We start from the raw sequence: 22,366 nt of genomic DNA on the forward strand, positions 1-22,366 counted from the left end.
TGTGTCGTGTGTATAACTACAATACGACGGTGATGGGGAATCGTTCGGGCTATATGACATGGGGAGAACCAGTCGATTGGCGGCTAGCGGCTCTCCCGTCTCGTCATCGTCCAACCACGCGACAGTGCCCTGGCCGCCGAGGCACTCGACCCCGGAGTTTGACTGCCAGCGCCACACGCAAACAGCCACACGGGTGCTCCATTTTGACATGATGATGATGATGATGACGATACTGGTCAGACTCCAGATGTGCTTCGCTGCTTGCTGGGAAACGTTTGTTGCGACTGGACATGTAGCATTTGTTTCACTGCACCAGAGAGCAGCCGACAGTTTGTTAATCGGTTAAAACGGCTTCTGATGGATACATGGCGATGCGCGGCCGGTGGGTCATTGTTCAGAAAACATCAGGTCCGAGGTTTCCCGACAGCCGTGAGAAGAGGTACCAAGACGAGAAAGATTAGGCCAGACAAACGTCAGATGCGGTGCTCTCACATGCTGATCCCATCTCATGCCGTTTTAGAAAGGCCAGGCCATCGACTGAGTCATTGCAGCATCGCCAGCATGACCTGCGACAACGCAATCTGGCTTCATTTCCATGCATCTGTCAATTCGACACTGGACTCATTTCTCCAACAAGATTCAACTACTCTCTGCGTTGAGGCTCTCGTGTCCCCCCCTCAGCGCATGTTGAAGCGCATTTACATTCTTCCTTGCCCATGGATATCCGTATCCAACCACCACTCACTGCGCCCTCTCCGTCTCCAATACTTCAAGCGCACCTCCCACTAGATGCAAGCTGCCAGTAACCAAAACCATGACTTCAGCATCAGCTCCTGCATTCACTGCATATCCGCGCGCTACGCTCCTTGCTATTGCTACGGCCTCTTGAATAGTACGCAGTACATGCACTTTTGCTGTGCTATCAATCTCCGACCATGTCGCCGCAAGCGCCTTCTGCACAGCCAGCGTGTCTACGTCTTGCTGGTTAGTGTTGATGGCGACAAGGTCCGGCTTGTAGCCCTCGCTGAATGTCTGGTTGGTAGTGAAAATGACATGAGTAAAGGGCGATGTCGAGCCGGTAGTCATGCCGCTCTGGAGAGTTGCATACAAGGCCTTTGCTAGCGCACTTGCATCTCGAGTTTGTTGGTTGAAGATGAGTATCCGAGGTACCTTTTGGTCGGATGTGGCTGTCGAAGTTGCAGCTCTTATTTGCTCTGCAAACCATTGGCCAGTCACCTCAATGCTCTCCATGGTATGTCCTCCATCGATATGCCATGCCACATTGGGTTCACGTCGTACCTCGCACCTACCTGCCCAGCGAGCCTGCTCTAGACCACGAACAAACTCAGCGGGGAGCTCAATGTGGGGAACAGCCGTGGGGTCTGGAATGGACGAGTGGCCGAGCGCGCGCAAATGAGCGGCCGCGGCTGCAATCGCTACTGATGCGTTGATCTTTTGAAATGCTGCGCCCAGCCCTAATTTAATTTCGTCCTTTACCAGCGCCGGATGCACATCAACGACAAGCAGTTTCTCGCCCTTTTCTGCAGCCCGTTCATGAAGCACAGTCATGGCCTCATCCTTTTGGCGCGCCGTAATTGCGACACTGCCTGGTTTGAAAATGCCAGCTTTGTGCCAGGCGATTTCTGGCAGTGTGGAACCCAGCATTGCCGTATGGTCGATGCCCAGGCTGGTGACGGCTGTCACTGTGGGTTTGGTCAAGATGTTGGTGCTATCGAACTCGCCACCAATGCCGCACTCGATGACGGCTGAATCCACCCCCTCCTTCAGATATGCATGTAGCGCCATGAGCGTCAGATAGCGGAAATAGACTGGCTTTGTTGGCACATCGGCGGGCGCGTTTTCTGTCTGCGCTGCAGCTTCGAGCTTGTCCCATACCTCGAAGAAGTACTTTGCGAACTTTTCTTCGGATAGTGGCTCATTGTTGATCTGTATGCGCTCGCGAACGAAGCGTAGGTGCGGGGAGGTGTAGAGTCCAATCTTAGAGGGTGGCCGCGCCTGGGCTCCGGTGAGAGTGGCATACTGCGATAGGATTGATGAGATGAAGGCACTCGTCGAGCCTTTACCTTTTGTTCCCGCAATGTGTACAGGCCTCAGGCAGTCAAATTCGGAGGGCTGGAAATCCGGTCAATTGCAATGCTCGCGTGGGCGTCGTGGGAGCCGCACACCTCATATCCAACCTTGCGACACCACTCAATCATCTCGGGGATTGCCTGCTTGTTCATACCCCGGCCAGATTTGCGTATCGCATCGACGATGGAGAAGTTTGACTGCAGCGTATTCAACGCCGCGACGGCAGCCTACGCCCGTCAGCTCCACTCTGAGTGTGTCTCATGGCGGGCATACCGCATAGTCACGCTTCTCCATGGTGGCGGTGCTGTGGTAGAACAGGCGTCTCGAGACTCTCAACATGGGGGCATTCTGCTGCTTGCGTAGCGGACATGCAGCTGCACTTTTGTTCGCAGAATGGGTCCGTCAACAGCCGATGGAACCCTTGATAGTGCCGGGCTTGGCGCATTCCCCCAGCCGTTCTTTGAACCGCCGAGTCCTCTCTGTGTCTGCACAATGTATACACTGCACATTGCAAACATCATGACCTTCGCGTGAGCGGAACCTAGCATCCCATCCCAGCCGAACCGCACATCCGTCTGATCGTCAACCCTGGTTTTATCCAGCCCATCCCAGTCCGGCCTAGCCAAAACGTGTTGCGTTTTGTCGCTTCGGAGCACGCAACCCAGCGTGGAGCAGCTGCAATAATGCTCTCCACACCACCCGTTCCCAGACAAGAAGGCTGGTTTTGCCCTTGAGGCACAATCTCACTTACTTTGCTCGGCCAGGCAATGCAGCAGCGCTTTGCTAGAGTAGACCGGCACCTTTCAGTTCGAGGCTCCGAGTTCCGCCTCAAAATATGACTTCAATCTCACCCCCAGCTCTCGACCCCGAACACCTCTGTTTCCATGCGTCTTGTAAACAGTAACAAAACTTATCACATCTTGCAACATTGTGTCTCGGCCACATACATGATGGCATACAATCGACAAGGAAACATGTTCCTGTACCTGATGAGAGCGTTACCAACAAGGCACATCCTGATCTCAAATCGATTGTCCAGATCAGCAGAATGACAAATGGCTTTATTGTTATTACCAAGAGATCTCCCAAGACCGAATGGCATTGATTGTCACCAAAGCAATTTCAACAAAAGGCTTGGTTTTTGCCCAGCAAGTAATGTTGTATACGCGCACCGTTTACAACTGTCAAACTTGAACAGCATGCAGATAAGAATGCATTATCTAGACAAGCCGCAGAAAGTCTAAATAAGATATACAACATTACTCGTATTAGAGCGGTAACCCGCTCAACTACGCCGGTGACAGTCTACTACAGCCGTACGGTAACCTTGTTCCTGACGATCATATCAACTAATCCATGTCATGCCTGTCAAGCTAGGTGCCAATTCCCATCCAGCGCCGATAGCCTGCACATTGACGATACAAGCTACGTACGTATCCGTCTCTGCGCAGCCGAGACACAATGCGGCTGCAACATGAGTTAGGAGCCAAGCTTGCGAGTACTGCGACCTTTTTGGTCGCATCCATCCTTAGCCCCGCCGGATCGACGTTTCACGGATCAATACCTATCCTGGTCGCCCCCATCATGGCGGAACGCCGCCCGGGTCACTGCAGCACATATTATCCTCGTCAATCTCCAGTTTCTGGTCGTTTTGCTATTTTGTGCTTTTCTCGCCTCCCACACATTCACGCGATTTTCGAATGGCCTGTTGAGCAACCGTGGCGGATACTTCGCCATGGAGCTATTCACCGCATTCATACATTCCTTTGCCAATGTTGACTGGTGGCGACCAAGGGATCACATTCAGTCTTTGTGCTAGACGCACCAGACCCCCATTCGCTCAAAGACACGCATATACATCAGCATCAGCAATTCTTTGTGTGCAGCATTGTGCAAGGGCCCTGTCGCGACCAAGTCAGTTTACAAAGGAATAAAATACGGTTTCAACCACTCCAGCCTGGTATTTTGGAAGCGATATTCACTCAAACACGCAAACCTCTGCAGGGAGCACATCTTCCAGAGTAATTCTTAATCGCCACTGCCATTGCCATTGCCCGACAAAACCCCGTCATGTATACCATCGCCATCACTTTAATCGCCCTCTTATCGATACTCCACACAACCTCGGCGTCTTCAGTATCGCGCCTCACTCGTCGCGGCCTCCCAGGAGCATATTACACATGCACAGATCCCAATTTCTCGGGAGAATGTAGCTGGACTCAGCCTAACACCGATTGTCATATCCAGGGTAGCCCCGAAGGCATCGAATCGCTCGGGCCGGACGAAGGCACCCTTTGTACTCTATGGCCAGGATTTGACTGCAGTGGGAATCCCATCATGTCCATGCAATTTCCCGGCATCGCAACGGGGTTACCAACGTTTGGAAGTTTCAACTGTTCGGTCATGGCCAGCGACCAGCGGAACCAAGCGGAAGCTGTGGCCATGGTTGGGGGAGCCGCTTTGGACAATGGAGAAATTAGGGAATTTGGGCTAAAGACTGTAGATGGAAAAGGCAGAGAACAGGGGATGATTGGATTGAAAAAGGGTGTTTATTATTGACGTGGCAGTGATACTGTTGCTATGAATTCTATATGGGATGGCTTTTTGGTGGATGCACGGGCGCATCTTTACGACATTTAACTTTCTTGTGTTTCTTTGTTGGGTGTACAGTAGACGTTTGAGTGGTTCTAATGCTACTGGATAGCAGTACTATATGTAGTTTTCTCCTGAGGCAAAGACCCACAAAATGATACCCCTCACAAACATCAAAGATGTGGTTGGCATACAAATTCATGGGGCGCATAGCTGCGTTGCCGAGGCTGTCAGAGTAAAACATGTGTGTTCCGCAATATGTTTTGACATACGTAATAATTCGATCGACGTTTGTCGAGCGGTAGAATATATTAAATAGTACGGAGGTGCCTTTCAAAAGTATTGTCTGACGCTAATCTCGGCGATTCGGCGCAACTCTTCTTGGCGCAACTCCCACCTTCGAGCTGAGGAGCTGTTTGATCAGCCTACCTGCCACTACGTAGTTATCTTCTTACTATGGCTCCTTATACTGATATATATACCCGTACCTTAGTAATCGCGCTAAAGTCACCTCCTATTGGCAAGAATACGTCACAAGTTGCTGTGCTAACTGGTGTTAATCCTCGTACTGTTGATCGTATCTATAGTAGAGCTATTGCTGCAGGCTTTGAGCTAAACGAACTTCCTATTAAGATCCTTCTACACCACGTTCAGGATGCTCTAAAGACTGGTAGACCTACTAAGCAGGCAGAGGAGGTGAAGGAGCAGATATTCCAACAAGTACGACACGATAGATATGGACGAGAGAAGAGCTGTGCTGACCTTGCTGGTGGGCTCAGTCTCCAAGGAGTTGAGATCTCTGCCTCTACCGTCTGGAGGGTATTAAGAGCAGCAGGATACAGGAAGACTAAGCCAACGAGGAAGCCTGGGTTGACACAGGAGATGAGGAGTGCTCGTCTTAAGTGGGCATTAGAGCATAAGGACTGGACGTTGGAGGACTGGAAGAATGTCATCTGGACAGACGAGACGTCCGTAGTAATTAACCACCGACGTGGGGGCTATAGAGTCTGGAGAAAGGCAGATGAGAGAGTAGTTAAGAGCTGTATCCGTGAGAGGTGGAAGGGATACTCTGAGTTCATGTTCTGGGGCTGCTTCTCGTACGATAAGAAGGGTCCATGCTATGTCTACTAGCTAGAGATAAAGGCAGAGAAAGAGGATGCTGCTTGTCAGATTGAGCAGCTGAACGCTGAGCTTGAGCCTCTACAGAGAGAGGAATGGGAGCTGTCAGAGTCTATGAGGAGGACAGGGCTACGTAATAAGCGTGGCAGGAAGCCTTAATAGAGATGGACAGAGAAGACAGGCAAGCTGGTGCGCACGTCTGGAGGTGGCATAGACTGGTGGAGATATCAGACCTGCGTTCTAATCCTAAAGCTGATTCCTTTCGCTAAAAAATGCCTCCAAGATAGACCTCAGACTGTTGTAATGGAGGATAAGGCACCTAGCCACGCCCACCACTATCAAAGTGTGATCTATCGCCTGCACGATGTCGAGAGACTACTCTGGTGTGGTAACTCGCCAGACTGTAACTGTATTGAGCCATGCTGGTTCTATATGAAGAGAGAGACTACGAAGAAAGGAGCTCTACAGTCAAGGGCTGAGGCAGTTAGAATCTGGCAGAACTGCTGGAGAGATCTCTCGCAACTTAAGATCCAAGCCTGGATTGAGCGAATTCTTGTACATATTCAAAAGATAATTGAGCTACAAGGTGGTAATGAGTACATAGAGGGGAGAGACAAGCCTCGGCTAAGGCGGCCGTACTTCGGATAGATTATTCTTGGCAGATAATACTTTTGAAAGGCACCTCCGTAATTACAAGTAATTAGAAGTAGAGATGGGAGCTAGTTCGGCAGGGTCCAACACCTAGCACCCCAGCCAGCTTTGTTAGGGCCACATGGCTGCTTGGCATGCTTCCCCACATGGGCCACCGCCATCCGTCGCGCCGCCATTGCAACGTCGCCTTTCTTCATACACTCTTTGCTTGCTCGAAAAAAAGAAACCTGCACATCCCTTCAACCCGTCAAAATGAAGGTCACAGTACTCCTTGCATTGGCCACGGCCGCCGTTGCTGACATCATCAACAACGAGGTAAGTAGAACCGGTTATGATATGCGTATGTCGAGTATAGCATACTGATAATGTCTATAGTACCTTAAGACCGAAGTCGTTACTGAGGCCAAGTGCTCTCGCGCGACCAAGGCTGGCGACAAGATCCACGTCCATTACCGCGGTACTCTTACAGACGGCACCGAGTTCGATGCTTCATACGGTCGTGGCACGCCCTTGAGCTTCACTGTCGGCTCAGGCCAGGTTATCAAGGGCTGGGACCAGGGTCTACTGGATATGTGCCCTGGTGAGAAGAGGAAACTCACCATCCAACCCAAGTGGGCATATGGCGAGCGGGGTGCTGGTCCTATTCCCGCCAACAGTGTTCTGAGTAAGTCGCGTTGAGCCGCCACATTGCAGATGCTTTTGAACTAACTCTTAGCAGTCTTCGAATCCGAGCTCGTCTCCATTGACGGCGTTGCAAAGGAGGAGCTCTAAACATTATATATGATCTATGAATGTACACTCAAGTTTCCAGTTGGATAACTGGGTTGTGGGCAAACAACAATGAAACACGATACCATGAAATCAATGGTCAAGAGGACCTTACATTCAAACCCTTTCAAACAAAAACAAAAAATACGTGTATCTCTGCTATACTAAAACTGGATTTCACAGATCGTTGGCTAACAGGTCTTATCGTGAATACACTAACATGATGTCTGCACCCAATACGACACATGATTACCTCTTCTCGGTCTTTCGTTCCACTTTATGTTGCCTAGTTCTTATTCCTTGATTTTGTTGATTAGATTCATAGGCTATGCACAATGCGCGCCTCCACGTTAAGTGTTGTTAATTCTGTCTTAGGCTCCAATTCACTTATTTGCTTTCACCACCACAAGCTCACTGTACACTAACACTATAGCTTTCACGAACGGAAACCGCTTTACACTTTATCTTTCATGATGTCTTGGTCGTCTCTATGCAACGAAACTCACAAGCTGAATACAAACTTTACTCAACTGACAAACGCTGCACATCAACGTCACAAATCAATTTCGTTCATCTTTTCCAAACAATTGTCTTTTTTTTCCTATCATAAAAACCATAGAACCAACCAAGAAATCCGACGCCTATGTTGCAAAGCCAAAGCCTGCTATCAAGAAGGTTAAAGTTGTCAATAGAGGCTCAGAGATCAAGCAGATGACAGCCACCGCCGAAGCAGCTAGGAAATCCGCAACATCTTCCAAGCAGTCTTCCAGTCTCAATCCGATCCCGCAAAGGCCTTCTGACTGGACTCACAACGCACATAGTTCTGGTCGGATACTGATTCGAAAGAATGCGGCCTCAAGAATAATACAGCGCAATGATGCGGTTGGCAAGACCGAAGCTCCAATCTCACAGCCCAAGGCCAAAAAGATCGCAACTGAGAAGAAGGATGGACTATACAATGCTTCTTCACAGCGCAAGTCTGCGTTGCCTGGACTCGATACAGTTGCCACAGCAGCTACAACAACCAAGCAGTCTGTCCCTTCCGAATGCCTTACGCTCCAGCGTATGGGCAACAAGGCAATCAGATCCCTCGAGGAGCGTCGATGGATAGCCCAAACGGCGCTTGAGGGTCTCTTTCCACTAATGAGGAGCAATGACGCTATCGAGATAGCTGTCGCTGCGCTCGAGAAGCAGATCTACGATTGTAACTCAGATATTCAGCAGCTGAAGAGACTTGTTCACAGCTCGCAGACAGATGATGTCAAGGCCACTGACTTCAAGGTAAGGCCATCTCTTCCCATTTGGAATCAAGTGTTCTGATCTATTTTTATAGACCGTTCTCGCTTTAGTTTCACTGGCGTTCTGTAAGAGGAATACAGACGACGACAATAAGCGTAACGACACCATTACGAATACTCCTAAACCAGATATAAAGGGGAAGCAAGTCGCGAGAGAAATAAAACAAACTCGACCGAGAGACGAGACATTGAACGCTGTTAAGGCCAATTACAAACAAAGGATCAAACCTCCAACAACTACCAACAAAGTCAAAACGAACAGGAAAAGCTTACAAATAGACGACGAGGTAATGTTCCCCCTTCATACCTATATATGCACTGTTGTTGACTGACCAACGCAAGCTATTCGGCCCTGACCCCGACCTAGCAGCATCGATAAGCCCTTGCATAAACCCCATTACCCCATCTCAAATGAATACCGATGCACATTCAAGGCCGCCCAGCTCCAAAGCAGTATCCGTGCCAAGGACCCACAAGCCCTCTAACGCACCCACCGCCTGCTCAACAGAAAACGTCAAGGCTGCAGAGCCAACCAAGAACGACAAACTACACACAGTTGACACAGAAAACCGGACGCAAACACAAACACAAAGTTCAGAGAGCAAGCCATCTTCTCTGAAAGATGAGGTTGGCGGTTGTGGCGAGCCTGACTCACGTGCGAGCAGTGAAGACAAATTCCTGGGCAAGGAAAAGGGGGTCGAGGACAAGCGAAACGGGAAGCGCAAGCACAAATATGTTGAGGCTGAGGGCACGCCAAACAAGAAGGTCCAACTTTCAGGGCAGTGATTCTGCCTTGCTCAAGACTTGTGGTGTAATCGTCATGAAAGATTGCAGCGCATGAGGGGACATATGGAGACTGCCTAGAGGGTGATTTAGATTTGCCACTTGGACTGGGATATTCTGTATATGAAGGCTGTGCAATGTGCTCAGTCGGCGAGTGTAGAAGCAGGGTGAACATTCATGTGATCAGCGAGTGGAAGAGACACTCTTAGTGTGGCTGGCTAAAGCTAGGTGCAGTTAACATTGTATTGAAGGCTCAGTAGTGCATACGTAGATGGCTTGGACAGACACAATAATGTCAGCCATTCTTATTCAAAGCCACTTTTATTTTGCGATGACATTGTCTTTTAGTTGGCAATTTCACTCGTCTATATGCGCCTCCGTAATGTTGGATAGGCCGACTTAAGCAAATGCACAGAGGCACTGAGATTACGTGACTGGCTAGTGCTCACAGCCTTGCGCGCCTCCTTGTCAGCGCGGTCAGACACCTGCCTAGCAATGCCCACACGTGGAAATCAACGCGATGGCTGACGCGAACCATTTCAGGTAACTACTTCCAGCCCGATTGCAATGTCAAGTCGGACAGTCTTGGTAGTCGTCCATGTGAGGAGATCGGCCTCGATGAGCGGAACTATGACATCACGCGGCATATAGTAACTGCCGGGATGTGCATCGAGTTTCAGAATCTGTTAGCCAAGATGGTCATGCAGTTCACTCCAACACCTTCGAGTATTGTTGACGGGCTTCTTTCCTGATTGCGCGCCACGACCGCTAGGAGATGACTTGGGAATTTCTGCAGAGCGGCGAATTGCCAGTATGGACCCGTCAGAAAGGCTGGACCTCGGCAGAACCTCCTCAGCCGCTCTGGGCGTACTAATCATTCACTCTCCTAGAGAATATGCTGCGGCACAATGTGGTACCTCATCGTCATTCGCGTCGCCGGGCTGTAAAAGGGGCTTCCGTCATGCGGTGGCCACAGTCAAGAGCCATTCATCGCCACGAGGGTGCCTGGCGTGGACACACATTGTAGTCACTTTCATGATCAGCAACTGTCTGGAGCGGAACGCGAGACATGGAGTGCTCTGAATAAGGCCGATTAATTGAGTCTGCCAAGGCGAGGCAGACTGGTGACCAACACCAAGTTCTATCCGAGTAGTTTCAAGAAGAAAAAACCGAGCCGTCTTGGACAGTGGGCAGCCTACAAACAGAAGTGTTGCTCGAACTGTTCCAGATTGCAAACGTTATAGGGCTACTACAGTGTGCATAGCTCCAATCACAGGCGGCTGAAATTAACCGAGCAAGAGCATGCAAAGAGAGAGATTACAGCATTCCAGGGCCAGTAGTCTGGTAATCTCCCAGTGGCAAGAGACTCTAGGTAGCATTCCAGTATATGCCGCAGCAAGAGGCGAATACTACATAGTAAGTATACTACTCAGCTTTGCCAGCCCTGTACTCAGCTGGCCTGCCCAGTGGCGTAGAGCATCCAGCCAATCGCGGATAATATAAATCTGAGGCTAAGCACATGCGCCACGCAGCGCCACGCAGCTAAGCCTCAAGCTCCGACCAATCAATACGCTCAGTTCCTGAAACTAGAGCATCGATCTACACGTAGTTAACTAGTCTCCAAACGCATGGTCCCTATCGCATCTTCACGATTCTTTCAGTTCCAACCTTCTCAAATGTCCATACAATGTCTTCTGACATTCTACAGGCCATAGGCGTGTGCCGGAGCGGAAGCTGGGGGGCGTCCGTGCTCCAAGGCGCGGAGAGCTTTTGCACTGCCCCCTTCCAAGACCGCCGGGCAGCTTGTCGTGCTCATCTCGCCTTCAACGGTTCTAGTCGCCAAAGCAATCATTCTGGCCTACCTTGGCGAGCGCTCGCCAGCTCATTGTCCAGCACGACGATAGGAGATGGCCGGGATTTCGCAACTGGTGCCACGGCCGTAACATTGCTGGCCTGCACCTACAGTCATGGCGAAAATTGCCCGAAACCTCATCGAGGCGGCACCGCGCCAAGCTGGGCTCTGGCAGAGCTTGTATCATCAGGCAGGTCTATACCGGCACCAAGCGCCCAGCGGGCTTGGTTATGGGGCAAACAACTACACAGCCCACTTGGAAGCCAGTGTACTATATGGCGGCTCGAGACGCGCCCCTCGACGTGTTGTCAGACCCAGTCATCATTTCATCCTCACGTGCACTCACCGCTATCTACTACTACTACTACTAGTATCTAGTATACCCCTACTTCTAATCATTTGAGACCTAGTGGCAGCAGTGTTACCTGACTTGTACCTCCCTTTTCCTTCTTCACCATGGAGACGGGCAAGTTGGCCCCGCCGACACTCCAGATCAACACACGGCAACGCGCGTTAAGCCAGGCCGACACAATCACCTCACAAACATCAGATCCCTTCCGAACACCGATATCACCAAGTAACGCATCTACTAGTGGAGTATCTACAGTCGTATCAGAATATGATGCAGCAGTGCAGCAAGAGCTCCGGGCAGAAGTCGCGTCTGATACAGACAACCCCTTCGCCTTTCGACCATCACAGCTGAGCAAGCTTCTTAACCCCAAGTCGCTTGCTGTATATCATGCTCTCGGCGGCCTGCAAGGAATCGCAGCTGGCTTGCAATCAGATGTTCACACTGGACTCAGTGCCGACGAGTCCACAGTGCCACGGCACATTTCCTTTGACGAAGCAACGAACCCACAGGCAACCCCCAAGGAGAAGACATCGGACCGATTACCTAAAGACGGACAACCATTTGAGGATCGAATTCGTATCCACGGACGAAATGCTCTACCACCAAAGAAAGCCACTCCGCTATGGAAGTTAGTATGGAACGCATACAACGATACTGTCCTCATAGTCCTTACCATCGCGGCTGCAATTTCATTGGCGCTCGGTCTCTATGAAACATTTGGAGGAGATCATCCCCCTGGCTCCCCTACACCCGTCGACTGGGTAGAGGGCACTGCTGTTGTGGTAGCCATTGTCATCGTGGTTCTCGTTACGGCAGTGAATGACTGGCAAAAAGAACAGGCCTTTGCAAAGCTCAATGCAAAGAAGGAACAGCGCGATATAAAGGTTACACGGTCTGGCAGAATTGTCATGATTAGCATTTATGATATCCTAGCGGGAGATATCATCCACTTGGAGCCGGGCGACATCATCCCTGTAGATGGTATCTTTGTCGATGGCTCAGACGTCAAGTGCGATGAATCCTCCGCTACAGGAGAGTCGGATGCCATGCGCAAAACACCTGGCGCGGCTGTCACAAAAGCCATGGAGTCTGGTCAGCCAGTCAAGGATCTCGACCCATTCATCATCTCTGGCGCCAAGGTACTCGAAGGCGTAGGTACATTTATGGCTACTTCCGTCGGAGAGCACAGCAGCTTTGGCAGAATCATGATGTCGGTCCGTGTCGAGATTGAGACGACTCCGCTTCAGGAAAAGCTGGCCGGCCTCGCGATGGCCATTGCTAAACTCGGAACTACTGCCGCTGTTATTCTCTTCTTCGTTCTGCTGTTCCGCTTCGTAGGTGGATTGGATGGAGATACCCGCTCCGCTGCGAAGAAAGGCTCTGCTTTCATGGATATTCTCATCGTTGCGGTAACGATCATCGTTGTAGCCGTTCCCGAAGGACTTCCCCTTGCTGTCACCCTGGCTCTGGCGTTTGCCACGACCAAGATGTTGAAGGAGAACAACCTTGTAAGAATTCTACGAGCCTGTGAGACCATGGGCAATGCCACCGCCATCTGCTCTGACAAGACTGGTACCTTGGTAAGTATTCTGTATCATGCACATTGAATAATGTTCTAACATATCATGTAGACAACAAACAGGATGACTGTCGTTGCTGGTACTTTCGGCAACACTAGATTCGTGCATGCAGATACTGTCTCAGAGAAAGACGAGCCTATTTCGGCATGGGCATCAAAAGTTACACCAGTTGCAAAGGACCTTATCACACAGTCTGTCGCTATCAACTCAACGGCATTTGAAGGACAAGAAGACGGAAAGCCATGTTTCGTTGGATCCAAGACAGAGACTGCCCTGCTTCAGTTCGCCAAGGACCACTTTGGTCTCGTTTCCCTGGCAGAGACTCGCGACAACCAACAGGTTATGCACATGTTCCCCTTCGATTCAGCAAAGAAGTGCATGGGTGCTGTCCTCAAACTCCAGAACGGAAACTACCGCCTTGTTGTCAAGGGAGCATCTGAGATTCTTCTCGGTTTCTCTTCTACCTCCGCCAACTTTGCCACCCTTGAGACTGAACCTCTGACAGATGGCGAACGCCAGAACCTCACTGATACTATCAACGAGTATGCTAGCAAATCGCTTAGGACTATTGGACTCGTATATCGCGACTTCGAACAATGGCCCCCAGTCGGCGCTGAGATGACCGAAGGTGGCAGTGTTTCTTTCGCCTCCCTGCTGCGCGACCTCATCTTCTTTGGCGTTGTCGGCATTCAGGATCCCATTCGCCCTGGTGTTCCCGATGCTGTTCGCAAGGCGCAAAAGGCAGGCGTTAATGTTCGCATGGTTACCGGTGACAATATGCAGACGGCTAAAGCTATCGCAACGGAATGTCTCATCTATACTGAGGGCGGTTTGGTCATGGAAGGCCCCGACTTCCGTCGTCTTACCGAAGAACAACTGGACGAGGTCTTGCCCCGACTCCAAGTGCTGGCTCGTTCTTCGCCTGAAGACAAGCGCATCCTCGTCCAACGTCTCAAGGCTCTTGGTGAGATCGTCGCCGTTACTGGCGATGGCACAAATGATGCTCCCGCGCTCAAGGCCGCCAACATTGGTTTCTCCATGAACTCTGGTACAGAGGTTGCCAAGGAGGCGTCCTCGATCATTCTCATGGATGACAACTTCACCTCTATTATCACAGCTCTCATGTGGGGTCGCGCTGTCAACGATGCAGTGCAGAAGTTCCTTCAGGTAAGTCACACTACACTCGGTTCTCTCCAGTTCACAATACTAACGAAAACAGTTCCAAATCACTGTCAACATCACCGCTGTTGTACTCGCATTCGTCACAGCCGTATACGATGACGAAATGAAGCCTGTGCTCAGGGCCGTACAGCTCCTCTGGGTCAACCTCATTATGGATACCTTTGCAGCCCTTGCCCTCGCCACCGACCCGCCGACCGAAAAGATTCTCGACCGCCCACCCCAGGGTCGAGGTCCTCTCATCACAATCACCATGTGGAAGCAAATCATGGGTCAAAACATCTACAAGATCACCGTCATCTTCGTGCTCTACTTTGCCGGTGGCGATATCCTCGGCTACGACCTTTCCGACCCTAACATACAGCTCGAGCTCGACACCCTCATCTTCAACTGCTTCGTCTGGATGCAAATCTTCAACATCTTCAACAACCGCCGCCTCGACAACAAGCTCAACGTGCTTGAAGGTATCCTCCGCAACTGGTTCTTCATCGGCATCGTCGTCATGATCATCGGCCTCCAAGTCCTCATCATCTTCGTCGGTGGCCGCGCCTTCCAGATCAAGCCCGGAGGCATTGACGGAACACAGTGGGCTATCAGCATCGTTGTCGGCTTTGTATGTATCCCCTGGGCTGTCGTCATCCGCTATTTCCCAGATGAGTGGTTCGCCACAATCGCGAGGATCGTTGGCAGACCTGTTGTCATTGTGTACCGCTTTTGCTGTACTGCCGCAAGCAAGGTTAAGAGTTTGTTCGCCTTCCGTCGCAAGAAGGAGGTCAATGAGGAGAGAAACGTCGAGGAGGCGGCTGCGCCAGCTATTGTTGTAGTCGGTGATGATGCTAGTACTGCTGAGGCGAAGAAGTTTTAGAGAAAATAAAACTTCTGCCTCATGTCTTCTAATTGTTGTTTTTCTTAGTTCCTAGTTTTTTTGGCTCAGATATCATGGACTTAGTGACGATGTTACGATTTTCCTTACAGTGTAATAGAGGGGGGATATTGATCAAGTGGGGTAGTATAGTGTACATAATTGGAATTTGTGTATCTGGCAGTTCACTTTATCTTGTGGTTCGTTTCGTGTGATGATCTTGAGGTGTGTTCGTATGGGCTGACGGGCAGTTTGTAGTTGCTTCAGGACTTGGATGTGTATCCAAGGGAGAAGTCCTCCGCTTATTATTTCTTGTTAGTATGTATGTAGTACCATGCCACTTTTTCTTCTTCTTCTGCACTACATAAAGAAGACAAATATATAATGTCTTTCCCAAAGATTAAATCTCCTTTGCATTTTTTTTACCCCGGGCTGGAAATGTCCTTGGTAAAGTTGAAGTTGTTGTAGCTTCAGCCGTGCATCAAGACTGTTATTACCAATGCTTTTCTTGAATTCCATAGACTACGCCTTTTACTATTCTAAATGTGAATCTGTATTCTACGATGCAAACAATATTCTAATGATGCGTCGCATAGATCTCCATCGCTACACTACACCTCCGTTCCCGATCCCGTACACGGTTGTACTTTATCCACATCTTTTATCAGCCCCTTTTCTTTTCTTTTCTTTTTTTAGGCTGAACTTGAGTGTTGGCATGACCAGCAGGTGCCGAAGGTAGCTCTGCTCGAAATGGTAATTTACCAACTTGAATCAGTGTTGGAAGCATTACGCAGGATTTTTGTTTTTTTTTGTTTTGCTAGCTGAATTATCTAGAACGGGGGAAAGAGTCTTGGGCTTTACGGTGCGGATGCTGATTATGTCTGCTTATGGGGAAAGGTGGATTAGGATGAGTACGGGGTAAGGAAGTGGGGGCTGGTATAGTAGCAAAGATTGATGAGGTTTATTTGTGTTGGCCATTCAGCTATTCGTTACGGTTTTATGGGAAGGTATTGGGGAAGATGTCAGGTAAGATGGGTATTCTGATGAACTCCTGGTTCAGAATTTACGCGGAGTACAGCGGTAGCGCTTCCCAACGCAAGTTCGAGCGTGATATTGCACATATAGCGGTTTTTATCACGCTTTCGCTTTATACAATTTCCTGATAGTATTCAAGTTTCGTAGTCTTTTTTTGGGGGGGGTTGCTGTCAATTATTTCGATACTGATACCAGTCTCTATTCGCCCGCTTCGAATAGATCGGAAACGCTTAGTAGTAGAACGCCATCGGACCAGCAAGTCCAAAGTGTTTGTAGAACTATCAAATGGTGCGGCAGTGGCTATTAATATAACGAAAGGTATCATCCCTATATTTCTTACGATTTGTATACGATCATATCCATGGCTGTACGGCTCTACGCGTAGCTCGTGACTGACAGCCTGTGGCATACACGCCCTTCCCCGGGAGTTCCCTGCCCCCACTGCTTAGCTCGCTCTTGACACGTTCCTTACTCTCAGCACTACCCTAGTAGACTGGCGGCGGTTAAGGCTGCAGGCGGTTGTCTAAGTCTTAAATAAGTGGGCTTCTTTGTACTGTTCCAAGCGGCTACTTCCGCAGGTCTGAAGCCCAAATCAGCGTACGAATACTAGTTAATCTTCTGCTTTTGCTTTACCGTACCCAAGTTCTTTGCAGATCTTACCATGGCCTATCACCAAACACCCCCTATTTCACCCATGTTGTTTTGTCAATCCTTCGCACAGAGTTTGGTACCGATACCATCTATCTAAACCTCTTGATGAAGCCCTTCATTTTTTGGAAGGTAAACAGATCCATTCTGACTGGGTGTACCCACCCTAACCACAAGTACCGTGACACCTTGTTGGATCTGTCAAGGCAAACATTGAATCCTTCGCTTGTTAACTCTGATCATGAGCCAGACCCATAGCACATTCAAATAAAAGCTTTCTGCGTATATCTGCGCTGCGCCGTAAAAAATAACCTTTATGTAATGAGTATGACAGTCACGAGCCTATATTTAGTTGGCGTCTAGCGCACTGGCTGATTGTCCCTCTGGAAAGAACTACAGGTCACCTCCTAGTCTGCATATGCCGACATAACGATTTTTCACTATTAGAATCGTATGTTGTTGTTGCTGTAAACGCAGGTGGATAAGGCTGCGTAGGCCGCTAGGTAAGGCGGGCCGTTGAAAATCGCGCCATTTTTAGAGCGAACTTGTGATATTCTTAAGAAAAAAGAGAGTCTCGAAGCGGCTTGATAGTGTTCTACATGCAGAGCGTCGCGTCAGTTGCAAATAATAGGTCCAGCCAAGTAAACCAGCATTGTCGGATGCCTGACAAGGCACCTTGGCACCGTTCAAAAACGCCTTGTTCCCCCTCTCGAAGAAAGCATACTTCAAACCGTTCTGCGGCCATTTGATAGGTCACGGGGTAATACAGCGTATAGTGCCAAAAGGCCGCGTAAACTCATGTCCGAAAGTAGTCAAGTCCCGTAAAAACACCGCTTATACGACACCGCGCTTGTGGTCTATTAGGGGTTTCTGACGAGCCAACTCCGGCGCCTGTGAAATTGGCGAACTAGGCCGCTTGGGCAAAAAATGGATTATACGCCAGATGCCCCTCGTACACGCGGCTGCTAGCTGTGAGCCTAGCCAAGTAGTTACAACCCCCACGATAGCAACTTCTCCCATCATGACCGTCTGTTAGTAAACGAAGAGGGTTGATCATTGCAAATTTTCGGAGAAACAGTGAAACCCGACACAGACAGCCCACACAACACTCCCTATTTGCAAACAAATAAGCTGTTTTGAACAAATCTTGTCTGTGTTAAGCTTCAGCAATGTGTCGTCGGGGCTTTCGTCAAACCGCACGGGCCCAAATGCGCAACCAACGTGTGGCTTGCGCGGTCTCGATGTGCCGGGGTTCACCAATCACACGGCGTCGGCGACTGCGCCATTTGTGGCTGCATACGTTGTTAATGTCAGCAGCACGTTAAGCGACTCCACTCCTTTACATGGTGCCAACCACTACACTACCATTTTCTCAGGCCATTTAGGCAAATGTTTACGACAATTGACAGGGGTGAATATGTGCTGTGGCTTCGGTGCTTCAGGCATCTTGGTAAGTGCGGCCTGACGTTTGCAACGGGGGCGCAGTCGGCACATGCGTTTCGTAAAGCAAGACGCTATTGTTTATGGAAGAGAGTCTGGGGCCACGACTAATCGGTACCGATGTGTTTTATGGGGCATTCTGTACGCACAAGGTCATATACTTGAGGTTCAATAACCCTCTCCTTGACCTCACCAATTCACACTCGTTTCACTCTGGCTTTTCTTTGAACTCTGCAGTCCCAACCTCCACCTGTCCTCTTCTACTTTATATTAGCATCATCGATATCTTTTTTCCTACACCATGGAGACTTCGTTGGATGACAAAAAGAAACACACTGGCTCTCTCCCAGGGTTCGCCAATATCCAAAATGTGCCAATATCGCCAATGATCAAACACTCTGGCCTCGTCTTCGCAATCGTAAGTGGCCCATCAGTCATTGCATTGGACTCCTAGCAGACACCTTCTGACCTCTTTTACTCCAGCTTCTCGCAATCTTTTTCTTTTGTCGACAGTACGTCCTCGAAAACGCCCTGGACAGAGGGCTCATCTACAAACGCATATGGCCGACACTCAACGCGCGCCAGAAGCGCGGCTTCGTAAACCACCATCTGTCCATTGCGGCCAAGATCTTCGTCATAGTTTTTGCCATTTACCCCTTTTTTGCCGTCGTCCTCGGCAAAGGCGACTTTCACACGCCCATGTTTGGTTCTGGTATAGGACATAAGCGACGAGACGGTGTCTTCACTATGGGCGATGCGCTGTATCTTGCAATCATGATCGTTTCAGTCATGTACGCGCATGAGCTGTCGTACCGGGAGGGTATCAGCTATGTCGCTGTTGCACACCATGTTGGGGTGCTTGTCATGGGCCAGTTGACGCTGTACTGGAGCGGGAAGACCAACCGTCAACCCGATGCAGCTTTGGAGGCTATCTTGGCTTTGTTCTGGGGTACGTGCCACGCAATTTGACGCATTCGCCATGTACTGACAATATACAGGCTTCTATGACCTGAGTGTCGAGGTACCTCCTCACGTCACCATGATCATCTACCGCGATCCCAATGTTACATCTGAGAAACTAATGCGCTCCTTTTCCGTGGCTTTCTGGTGCTCGTCTATTGGAACTTTGGCGGAGACAGGAACCATATTCGGACTGTATGGTGCTCTGTTCCACAAGTGGACACTCACTATGAAGATCTTGATTCCGATTCTGCACTGCATCTTTACAGCTGCGCAGGTCTGGGGTGAGTACTGCACATGGAGCTTGTGGCAGCAGGAGAAGAGGAAGGTAGCGAGAGGAGAGGGGAAAGGAAAAGATGATTTATCAACTGGAGATGTAGAACAGAAGTAGTGTCGTTCCGGTCGAGGTTGCCCCTTTTTTATTACATAGCATTTGCCCAGCGTTATTTTAGAACATACACATCTTCATAGAATCCATTGACTACAATGGAAGTGTATCAATACAATTGAAAAATTATTAGGAATTGTAATTTTGATCTGAAAACTGCTACACTCGGCTCCCTCCTACCTCCCGACATCTAACCGCCGCGTCCGTGTCGTTTATGAAACAACGAGCTCATACCAACTCCTACAATCACAGTGCTTAGCCATGGTGCACCTTACTAGTGACTCCGAGTTAATTATGCGAACGAAAGCTTAATTCGTCCCATGTTACTTGACAACAACCCCTGGACGCCCTGCTGCAGAAGCTCGCTGGATATATTTTGCCGCCAAATGCCCCATATACAACGATGATAATAATACACGTGGTGCTGCGAACCGAATAATCTAGAAAAAAATGCACTCATCTTTACGGCCGTGAATCGTTTCCCGTGGTCGCGCACTGTAAGCAATGTCTTGTCGCTGAGACAACTGCACATGTACCACAAACGTTTCTCCCACAGTCATTGCATGCAAATGAATTACCTTCAACAGATCCTTCCAATTCTGTATCCATGTCGATATCCATACTATCGTATTCGCTCTGCAATGGTGTATCACAGTCGTCACACTGAGCCAGCGGTGAGGAACTCTGACCAAGTTGCACAGGAATCGAGAAAATGGGTTGGACAGGTGGCGCAGGTAGTTCTTTCCAGAAGGAGTGTAATGTCGACTTTTGCGGTTTTGAGATGGCCAAGGTAGATTGCTGACTTGACAGAGAGTGGGATGTTGGGGCTGCAATATCGCGATGGTTGCGTTGCGCAGAAAAGAGTTTATTTAGAGTATTCTCTGAATAGTGCTGGTTAGCACAGTGTGGCTATATAGCAAGAAAGGAGATGCAGCATACCATGTATTGCGCGCTCATCTGGTCGGTTGTCGCGCACTCTTTTGCATGTTCGGTTGCCCCAATCGCTGCTCTTGACTCGGCCAGCACTCATGAAGTCCCAGCCATTAGATCGCACGTGGGCATCTAAATCCATCGAGGCATCCTGGGTCTTTGGGGAAATAGCGCTGAAGCTGGAGATGGAAAGCGACGAGTCGTCGGACGAGTGCTTACGCTTGCAGCCCATGGCTGTGGGGGTACTGTTCGACAAGTGTGAAATGAATAAGGCGGATCTGCAAGGGAACTTGGCGGTTATATGTGAGCGGGAATAAGCAACTTGTAGAAGGCCGATGTTGATGTTGATGTTAGGGATGGTGATGATAATAATGATGATGCAAGGTGCTGGCCAGGGAACGCGACTGGCGTGTCGCGAGCGCGTCGCGTCCCAAATAGGAACTGTATTAATTGCGTGGTGCAACTATTCCAACACGCTTATTGCCCCGGCTTTGTAGTATACAACGTACATTGATTTATCAGAAAAGTAATCAAGACGTGAAAAAACGGTTTCACTTGCATTTTCTTGGTGGTGGGGGTCGAGGGGAAATGGCATTACGTCGATGGTCATCAACTCCCTACATTCCAACCCATGCCCCGCATCGCTGCTCATCACCACCACTACCCCACCAACTACTACCATAACAACAACCACAGCCTCTCACCTAGTGCATCATCCTACGACCAACCATGGTTACTCGCAAAGCTTCCCACGCCGGCTCCTGGTATACAGACAATGGCCAGCTCCTCTCACAGCAGCTCGACGGCTGGCTCGGAGCAGTGCCCGCTTCGACAACACCCATCGGCTCGGCATCGTCGCAAAAGGGCCAAGTCTCGATACCAACACCCAGTGCCCGGGCCATCATTGCTCCGTACGCACCATCCAATAGCTACATTTAGCAAGCCATGGCTCATGAACATGCAGGCACGCCGGATACTCATACTCTGGGCCTGCCGCTGCATGGGCCTATAAGAGCGCCGATTGGGCCAATGCGTGCGTCACCAAGACATGACCTTTACGTCGATCATCTGCGCTGATTGCTCGTAGAAAACGCGTCTTTCTGCTCGGGCCCTCACACCACTACTACCTAACCGGCGCTGCGACCACGGGCTGCGACAAGTATCACACCCCGCTGGGTGACCTGATTGTAGACACAACCCTCGTCCAGACGATTCAGCAGGAATGGGACTTGGAGATCATGTCAAAGAGAACGGACGAAGACGAGCACAGCCTGGAAATGCACCTGCCCTACATCTACAAGATGCTATCGCTCAAGAATAGCGACTTTCAAAGTGACTCATCCTCGGTCCCTCTAATCCCTATCATGGTTGGTAACACCGATGCCGCCGCAGAGACTCGGTACGGTTCCCTTCTTGCTCCCTATCTTGCTGATCCCACAAACATCTTCGTCATTTCGTCCGACTTCTGTCACTGGGGTTCTCGCTTTCGCTACACATACTATCAGCCCCCCAATGGCGCAGCTGCAACTCAGCTGAAGTCAGCTTCGCGGGTACCAAGTGACTACCCCATACATGAGAGCATTGCTGCTGTTGACCACGAGAGCATGGATGCCATCGAGACTGGCTCTCACAGAAAGTTCCTTGACCAGCTTAGGAAAACGGGCAACACTGTGTGTGGAAGACATCCTATTGGCTTGTTCATGGCTGCTGTGGAGAGTACCGAAGCGCTTGAAGAAGGAAAGGGCATATTCAGCTTCTTGAGGTATGAAAGGAGCAGCCTTGTCGAAGACCTCCAGGATAGTAGTGTGTCGTACTGCAGTGCTTTTGCTGTGCTATAG

The 22,366-nt window shown here is 49.8% G+C and overlaps 9 protein-coding genes across 9 annotated transcripts; 7 read left to right on the forward strand and 2 right to left on the reverse strand.

The window, feature by feature from the left end:
- Window positions 1-741: 741 nt before the first annotated feature.
- On the reverse strand, window positions 742-2,385 carry COCSADRAFT_170316 (uncharacterized protein; the record flags this gene model as incomplete). Its single annotated transcript, XM_007700720.1, has 3 exons — window positions 742-2,133; window positions 2,187-2,318; window positions 2,365-2,385. The coding sequence occupies 3 exons, from the start codon at window positions 2,383-2,385 to the stop codon at window positions 742-744; spliced, it is 1,545 nt and encodes a 514-aa protein (XP_007698910.1).
- A 1,425-nt stretch (window positions 2,386-3,810) lies between these two features.
- Window positions 3,811-4,873, forward strand: COCSADRAFT_35852 (uncharacterized protein). The gene has a single exon (XM_007700227.1). The coding sequence runs from the start codon at window positions 4,162-4,164 to the stop codon at window positions 4,648-4,650; it is 489 nt and encodes a 162-aa protein (XP_007698417.1). The 5' UTR covers window positions 3,811-4,161; the 3' UTR covers window positions 4,651-4,873.
- A 266-nt stretch (window positions 4,874-5,139) lies between these two features.
- On the forward strand, window positions 5,140-5,622 carry COCSADRAFT_75101 (uncharacterized protein; the record flags this gene model as incomplete). The annotated part of the gene is made up of 1 exon (XM_007700721.1): window positions 5,140-5,622. A coding segment is annotated over one exon (483 nt), but the record flags the coding sequence as incomplete, so codon positions are not given.
- A 985-nt stretch (window positions 5,623-6,607) lies between these two features.
- Window positions 6,608-7,497, forward strand: COCSADRAFT_140265 (uncharacterized protein). Its single transcript, XM_007700722.1, has 3 exons — window positions 6,608-6,768; window positions 6,829-7,117; window positions 7,172-7,497. The coding sequence occupies exons 1-3, from the start codon at window positions 6,706-6,708 to the stop codon at window positions 7,222-7,224; spliced, it is 405 nt and encodes a 134-aa protein (XP_007698912.1). The 5' UTR covers window positions 6,608-6,705; the 3' UTR covers window positions 7,225-7,497.
- Window positions 7,498-7,845: 348 nt separating this feature from the next.
- Window positions 7,846-9,305, forward strand: COCSADRAFT_86286 (uncharacterized protein; the record flags this gene model as incomplete). Its single annotated transcript, XM_007700723.1, has 2 exons — window positions 7,846-8,320; window positions 8,971-9,305. Coding segments are annotated over 2 exons (810 nt in total), but the record flags the coding sequence as incomplete, so codon positions are not given.
- Window positions 9,306-11,610: 2,305 nt separating this feature from the next.
- On the forward strand, window positions 11,611-15,341 carry COCSADRAFT_115094 (uncharacterized protein; the record flags this gene model as incomplete). The annotated part of the gene is made up of 3 exons (XM_007700724.1): window positions 11,611-13,086; window positions 13,138-14,253; window positions 14,306-15,341. The coding sequence occupies 3 exons, from the start codon at window positions 11,611-11,613 to the stop codon at window positions 15,128-15,130; spliced, it is 3,417 nt and encodes a 1,138-aa protein (XP_007698914.1). The 3' UTR covers window positions 15,131-15,341.
- A 2,823-nt stretch (window positions 15,342-18,164) lies between these two features.
- Window positions 18,165-19,669, forward strand: COCSADRAFT_180534 (uncharacterized protein). Its single transcript, XM_007700725.1, has 3 exons — window positions 18,165-18,668; window positions 18,734-19,199; window positions 19,249-19,669. Exons 1-3 carry the CDS (start codon window positions 18,552-18,554, stop codon window positions 19,599-19,601), a joined length of 936 nt encoding a protein of 311 aa, XP_007698915.1. The 5' UTR covers window positions 18,165-18,551; the 3' UTR covers window positions 19,602-19,669.
- Window positions 19,670-19,747: 78 nt separating this feature from the next.
- COCSADRAFT_115099 (uncharacterized protein) lies at window positions 19,748-20,905 on the reverse strand. The gene is made up of 2 exons (XM_007700726.1): window positions 20,538-20,905; window positions 19,748-20,479 (listed from the first exon to the last, which is right to left on the reverse strand). Exons 1-2 carry the CDS (start codon window positions 20,758-20,760, stop codon window positions 20,061-20,063), a joined length of 642 nt encoding a protein of 213 aa, XP_007698916.1. The 5' UTR covers window positions 20,761-20,905; the 3' UTR covers window positions 19,748-20,060.
- Window positions 20,906-21,257: 352 nt separating this feature from the next.
- On the forward strand, window positions 21,258-22,366 carry COCSADRAFT_87269 (uncharacterized protein; the record flags this gene model as incomplete). Its single annotated transcript, XM_007700727.1, has 3 exons — window positions 21,258-21,439; window positions 21,493-21,561; window positions 21,616-22,366. The coding sequence occupies 3 exons, from the start codon at window positions 21,258-21,260 to the stop codon at window positions 22,364-22,366; spliced, it is 1,002 nt and encodes a 333-aa protein (XP_007698917.1).

This window comes from Bipolaris sorokiniana, assembly GCF_000338995.1.
Source record: "Bipolaris sorokiniana ND90Pr unplaced genomic scaffold COCSAscaffold_5, whole genome shotgun sequence".
Lineage (NCBI taxonomy): Eukaryota > Fungi > Ascomycota > Dothideomycetes > Pleosporales > Pleosporaceae > Bipolaris > Bipolaris sorokiniana.

What these genes read in the sequence shown, in the direction of transcription:
- COCSADRAFT_35852 (XM_007700227.1), top strand. Translation starts at nt 4,162, where the DNA reads ATGTATACCATCGCCATCACTTTAATCGCCCTCTTATCGATACTCCAC.
- COCSADRAFT_140265 (XM_007700722.1), top strand. Translation starts at nt 6,706, where the DNA reads ATGAAGGTCACAGTACTCCTTGCATTGGCCACGGCCGCCGTTGCTGAC. An exon ending in CTGACATCATCAACAACGAG is followed by an intron (nt 6,769 to 6,828) that starts GTAAGTAGAACC and finishes TAATGTCTATAG; the next exon opens with TACCTTAAGACCGAAGTCGT. An exon ending in TCCCGCCAACAGTGTTCTGA is followed by an intron (nt 7,118 to 7,171) that starts GTAAGTCGCGTT and finishes AACTCTTAGCAG; the next exon opens with TCTTCGAATCCGAGCTCGTC.
- COCSADRAFT_180534 (XM_007700725.1), top strand. Translation starts at nt 18,552, where the DNA reads ATGGAGACTTCGTTGGATGACAAAAAGAAACACACTGGCTCTCTCCCA. An exon ending in CTGGCCTCGTCTTCGCAATC is followed by an intron (nt 18,669 to 18,733) that starts GTAAGTGGCCCA and finishes CTTTTACTCCAG; the next exon opens with CTTCTCGCAATCTTTTTCTT. An exon ending in TATCTTGGCTTTGTTCTGGG is followed by an intron (nt 19,200 to 19,248) that starts GTACGTGCCACG and finishes GACAATATACAG; the next exon opens with GCTTCTATGACCTGAGTGTC.
- COCSADRAFT_115099 (XM_007700726.1), bottom strand. Translation starts at nt 20,760, where the DNA reads ATGGGCTGCAAGCGTAAGCACTCGTCCGACGACTCGTCGCTTTCCATC. An exon ending in AGATGAGCGCGCAATACATG is followed by an intron (nt 20,480 to 20,537) that starts GTATGCTGCATC and finishes AGCACTATTCAG; the next exon opens with AGAATACTCTAAATAAACTC.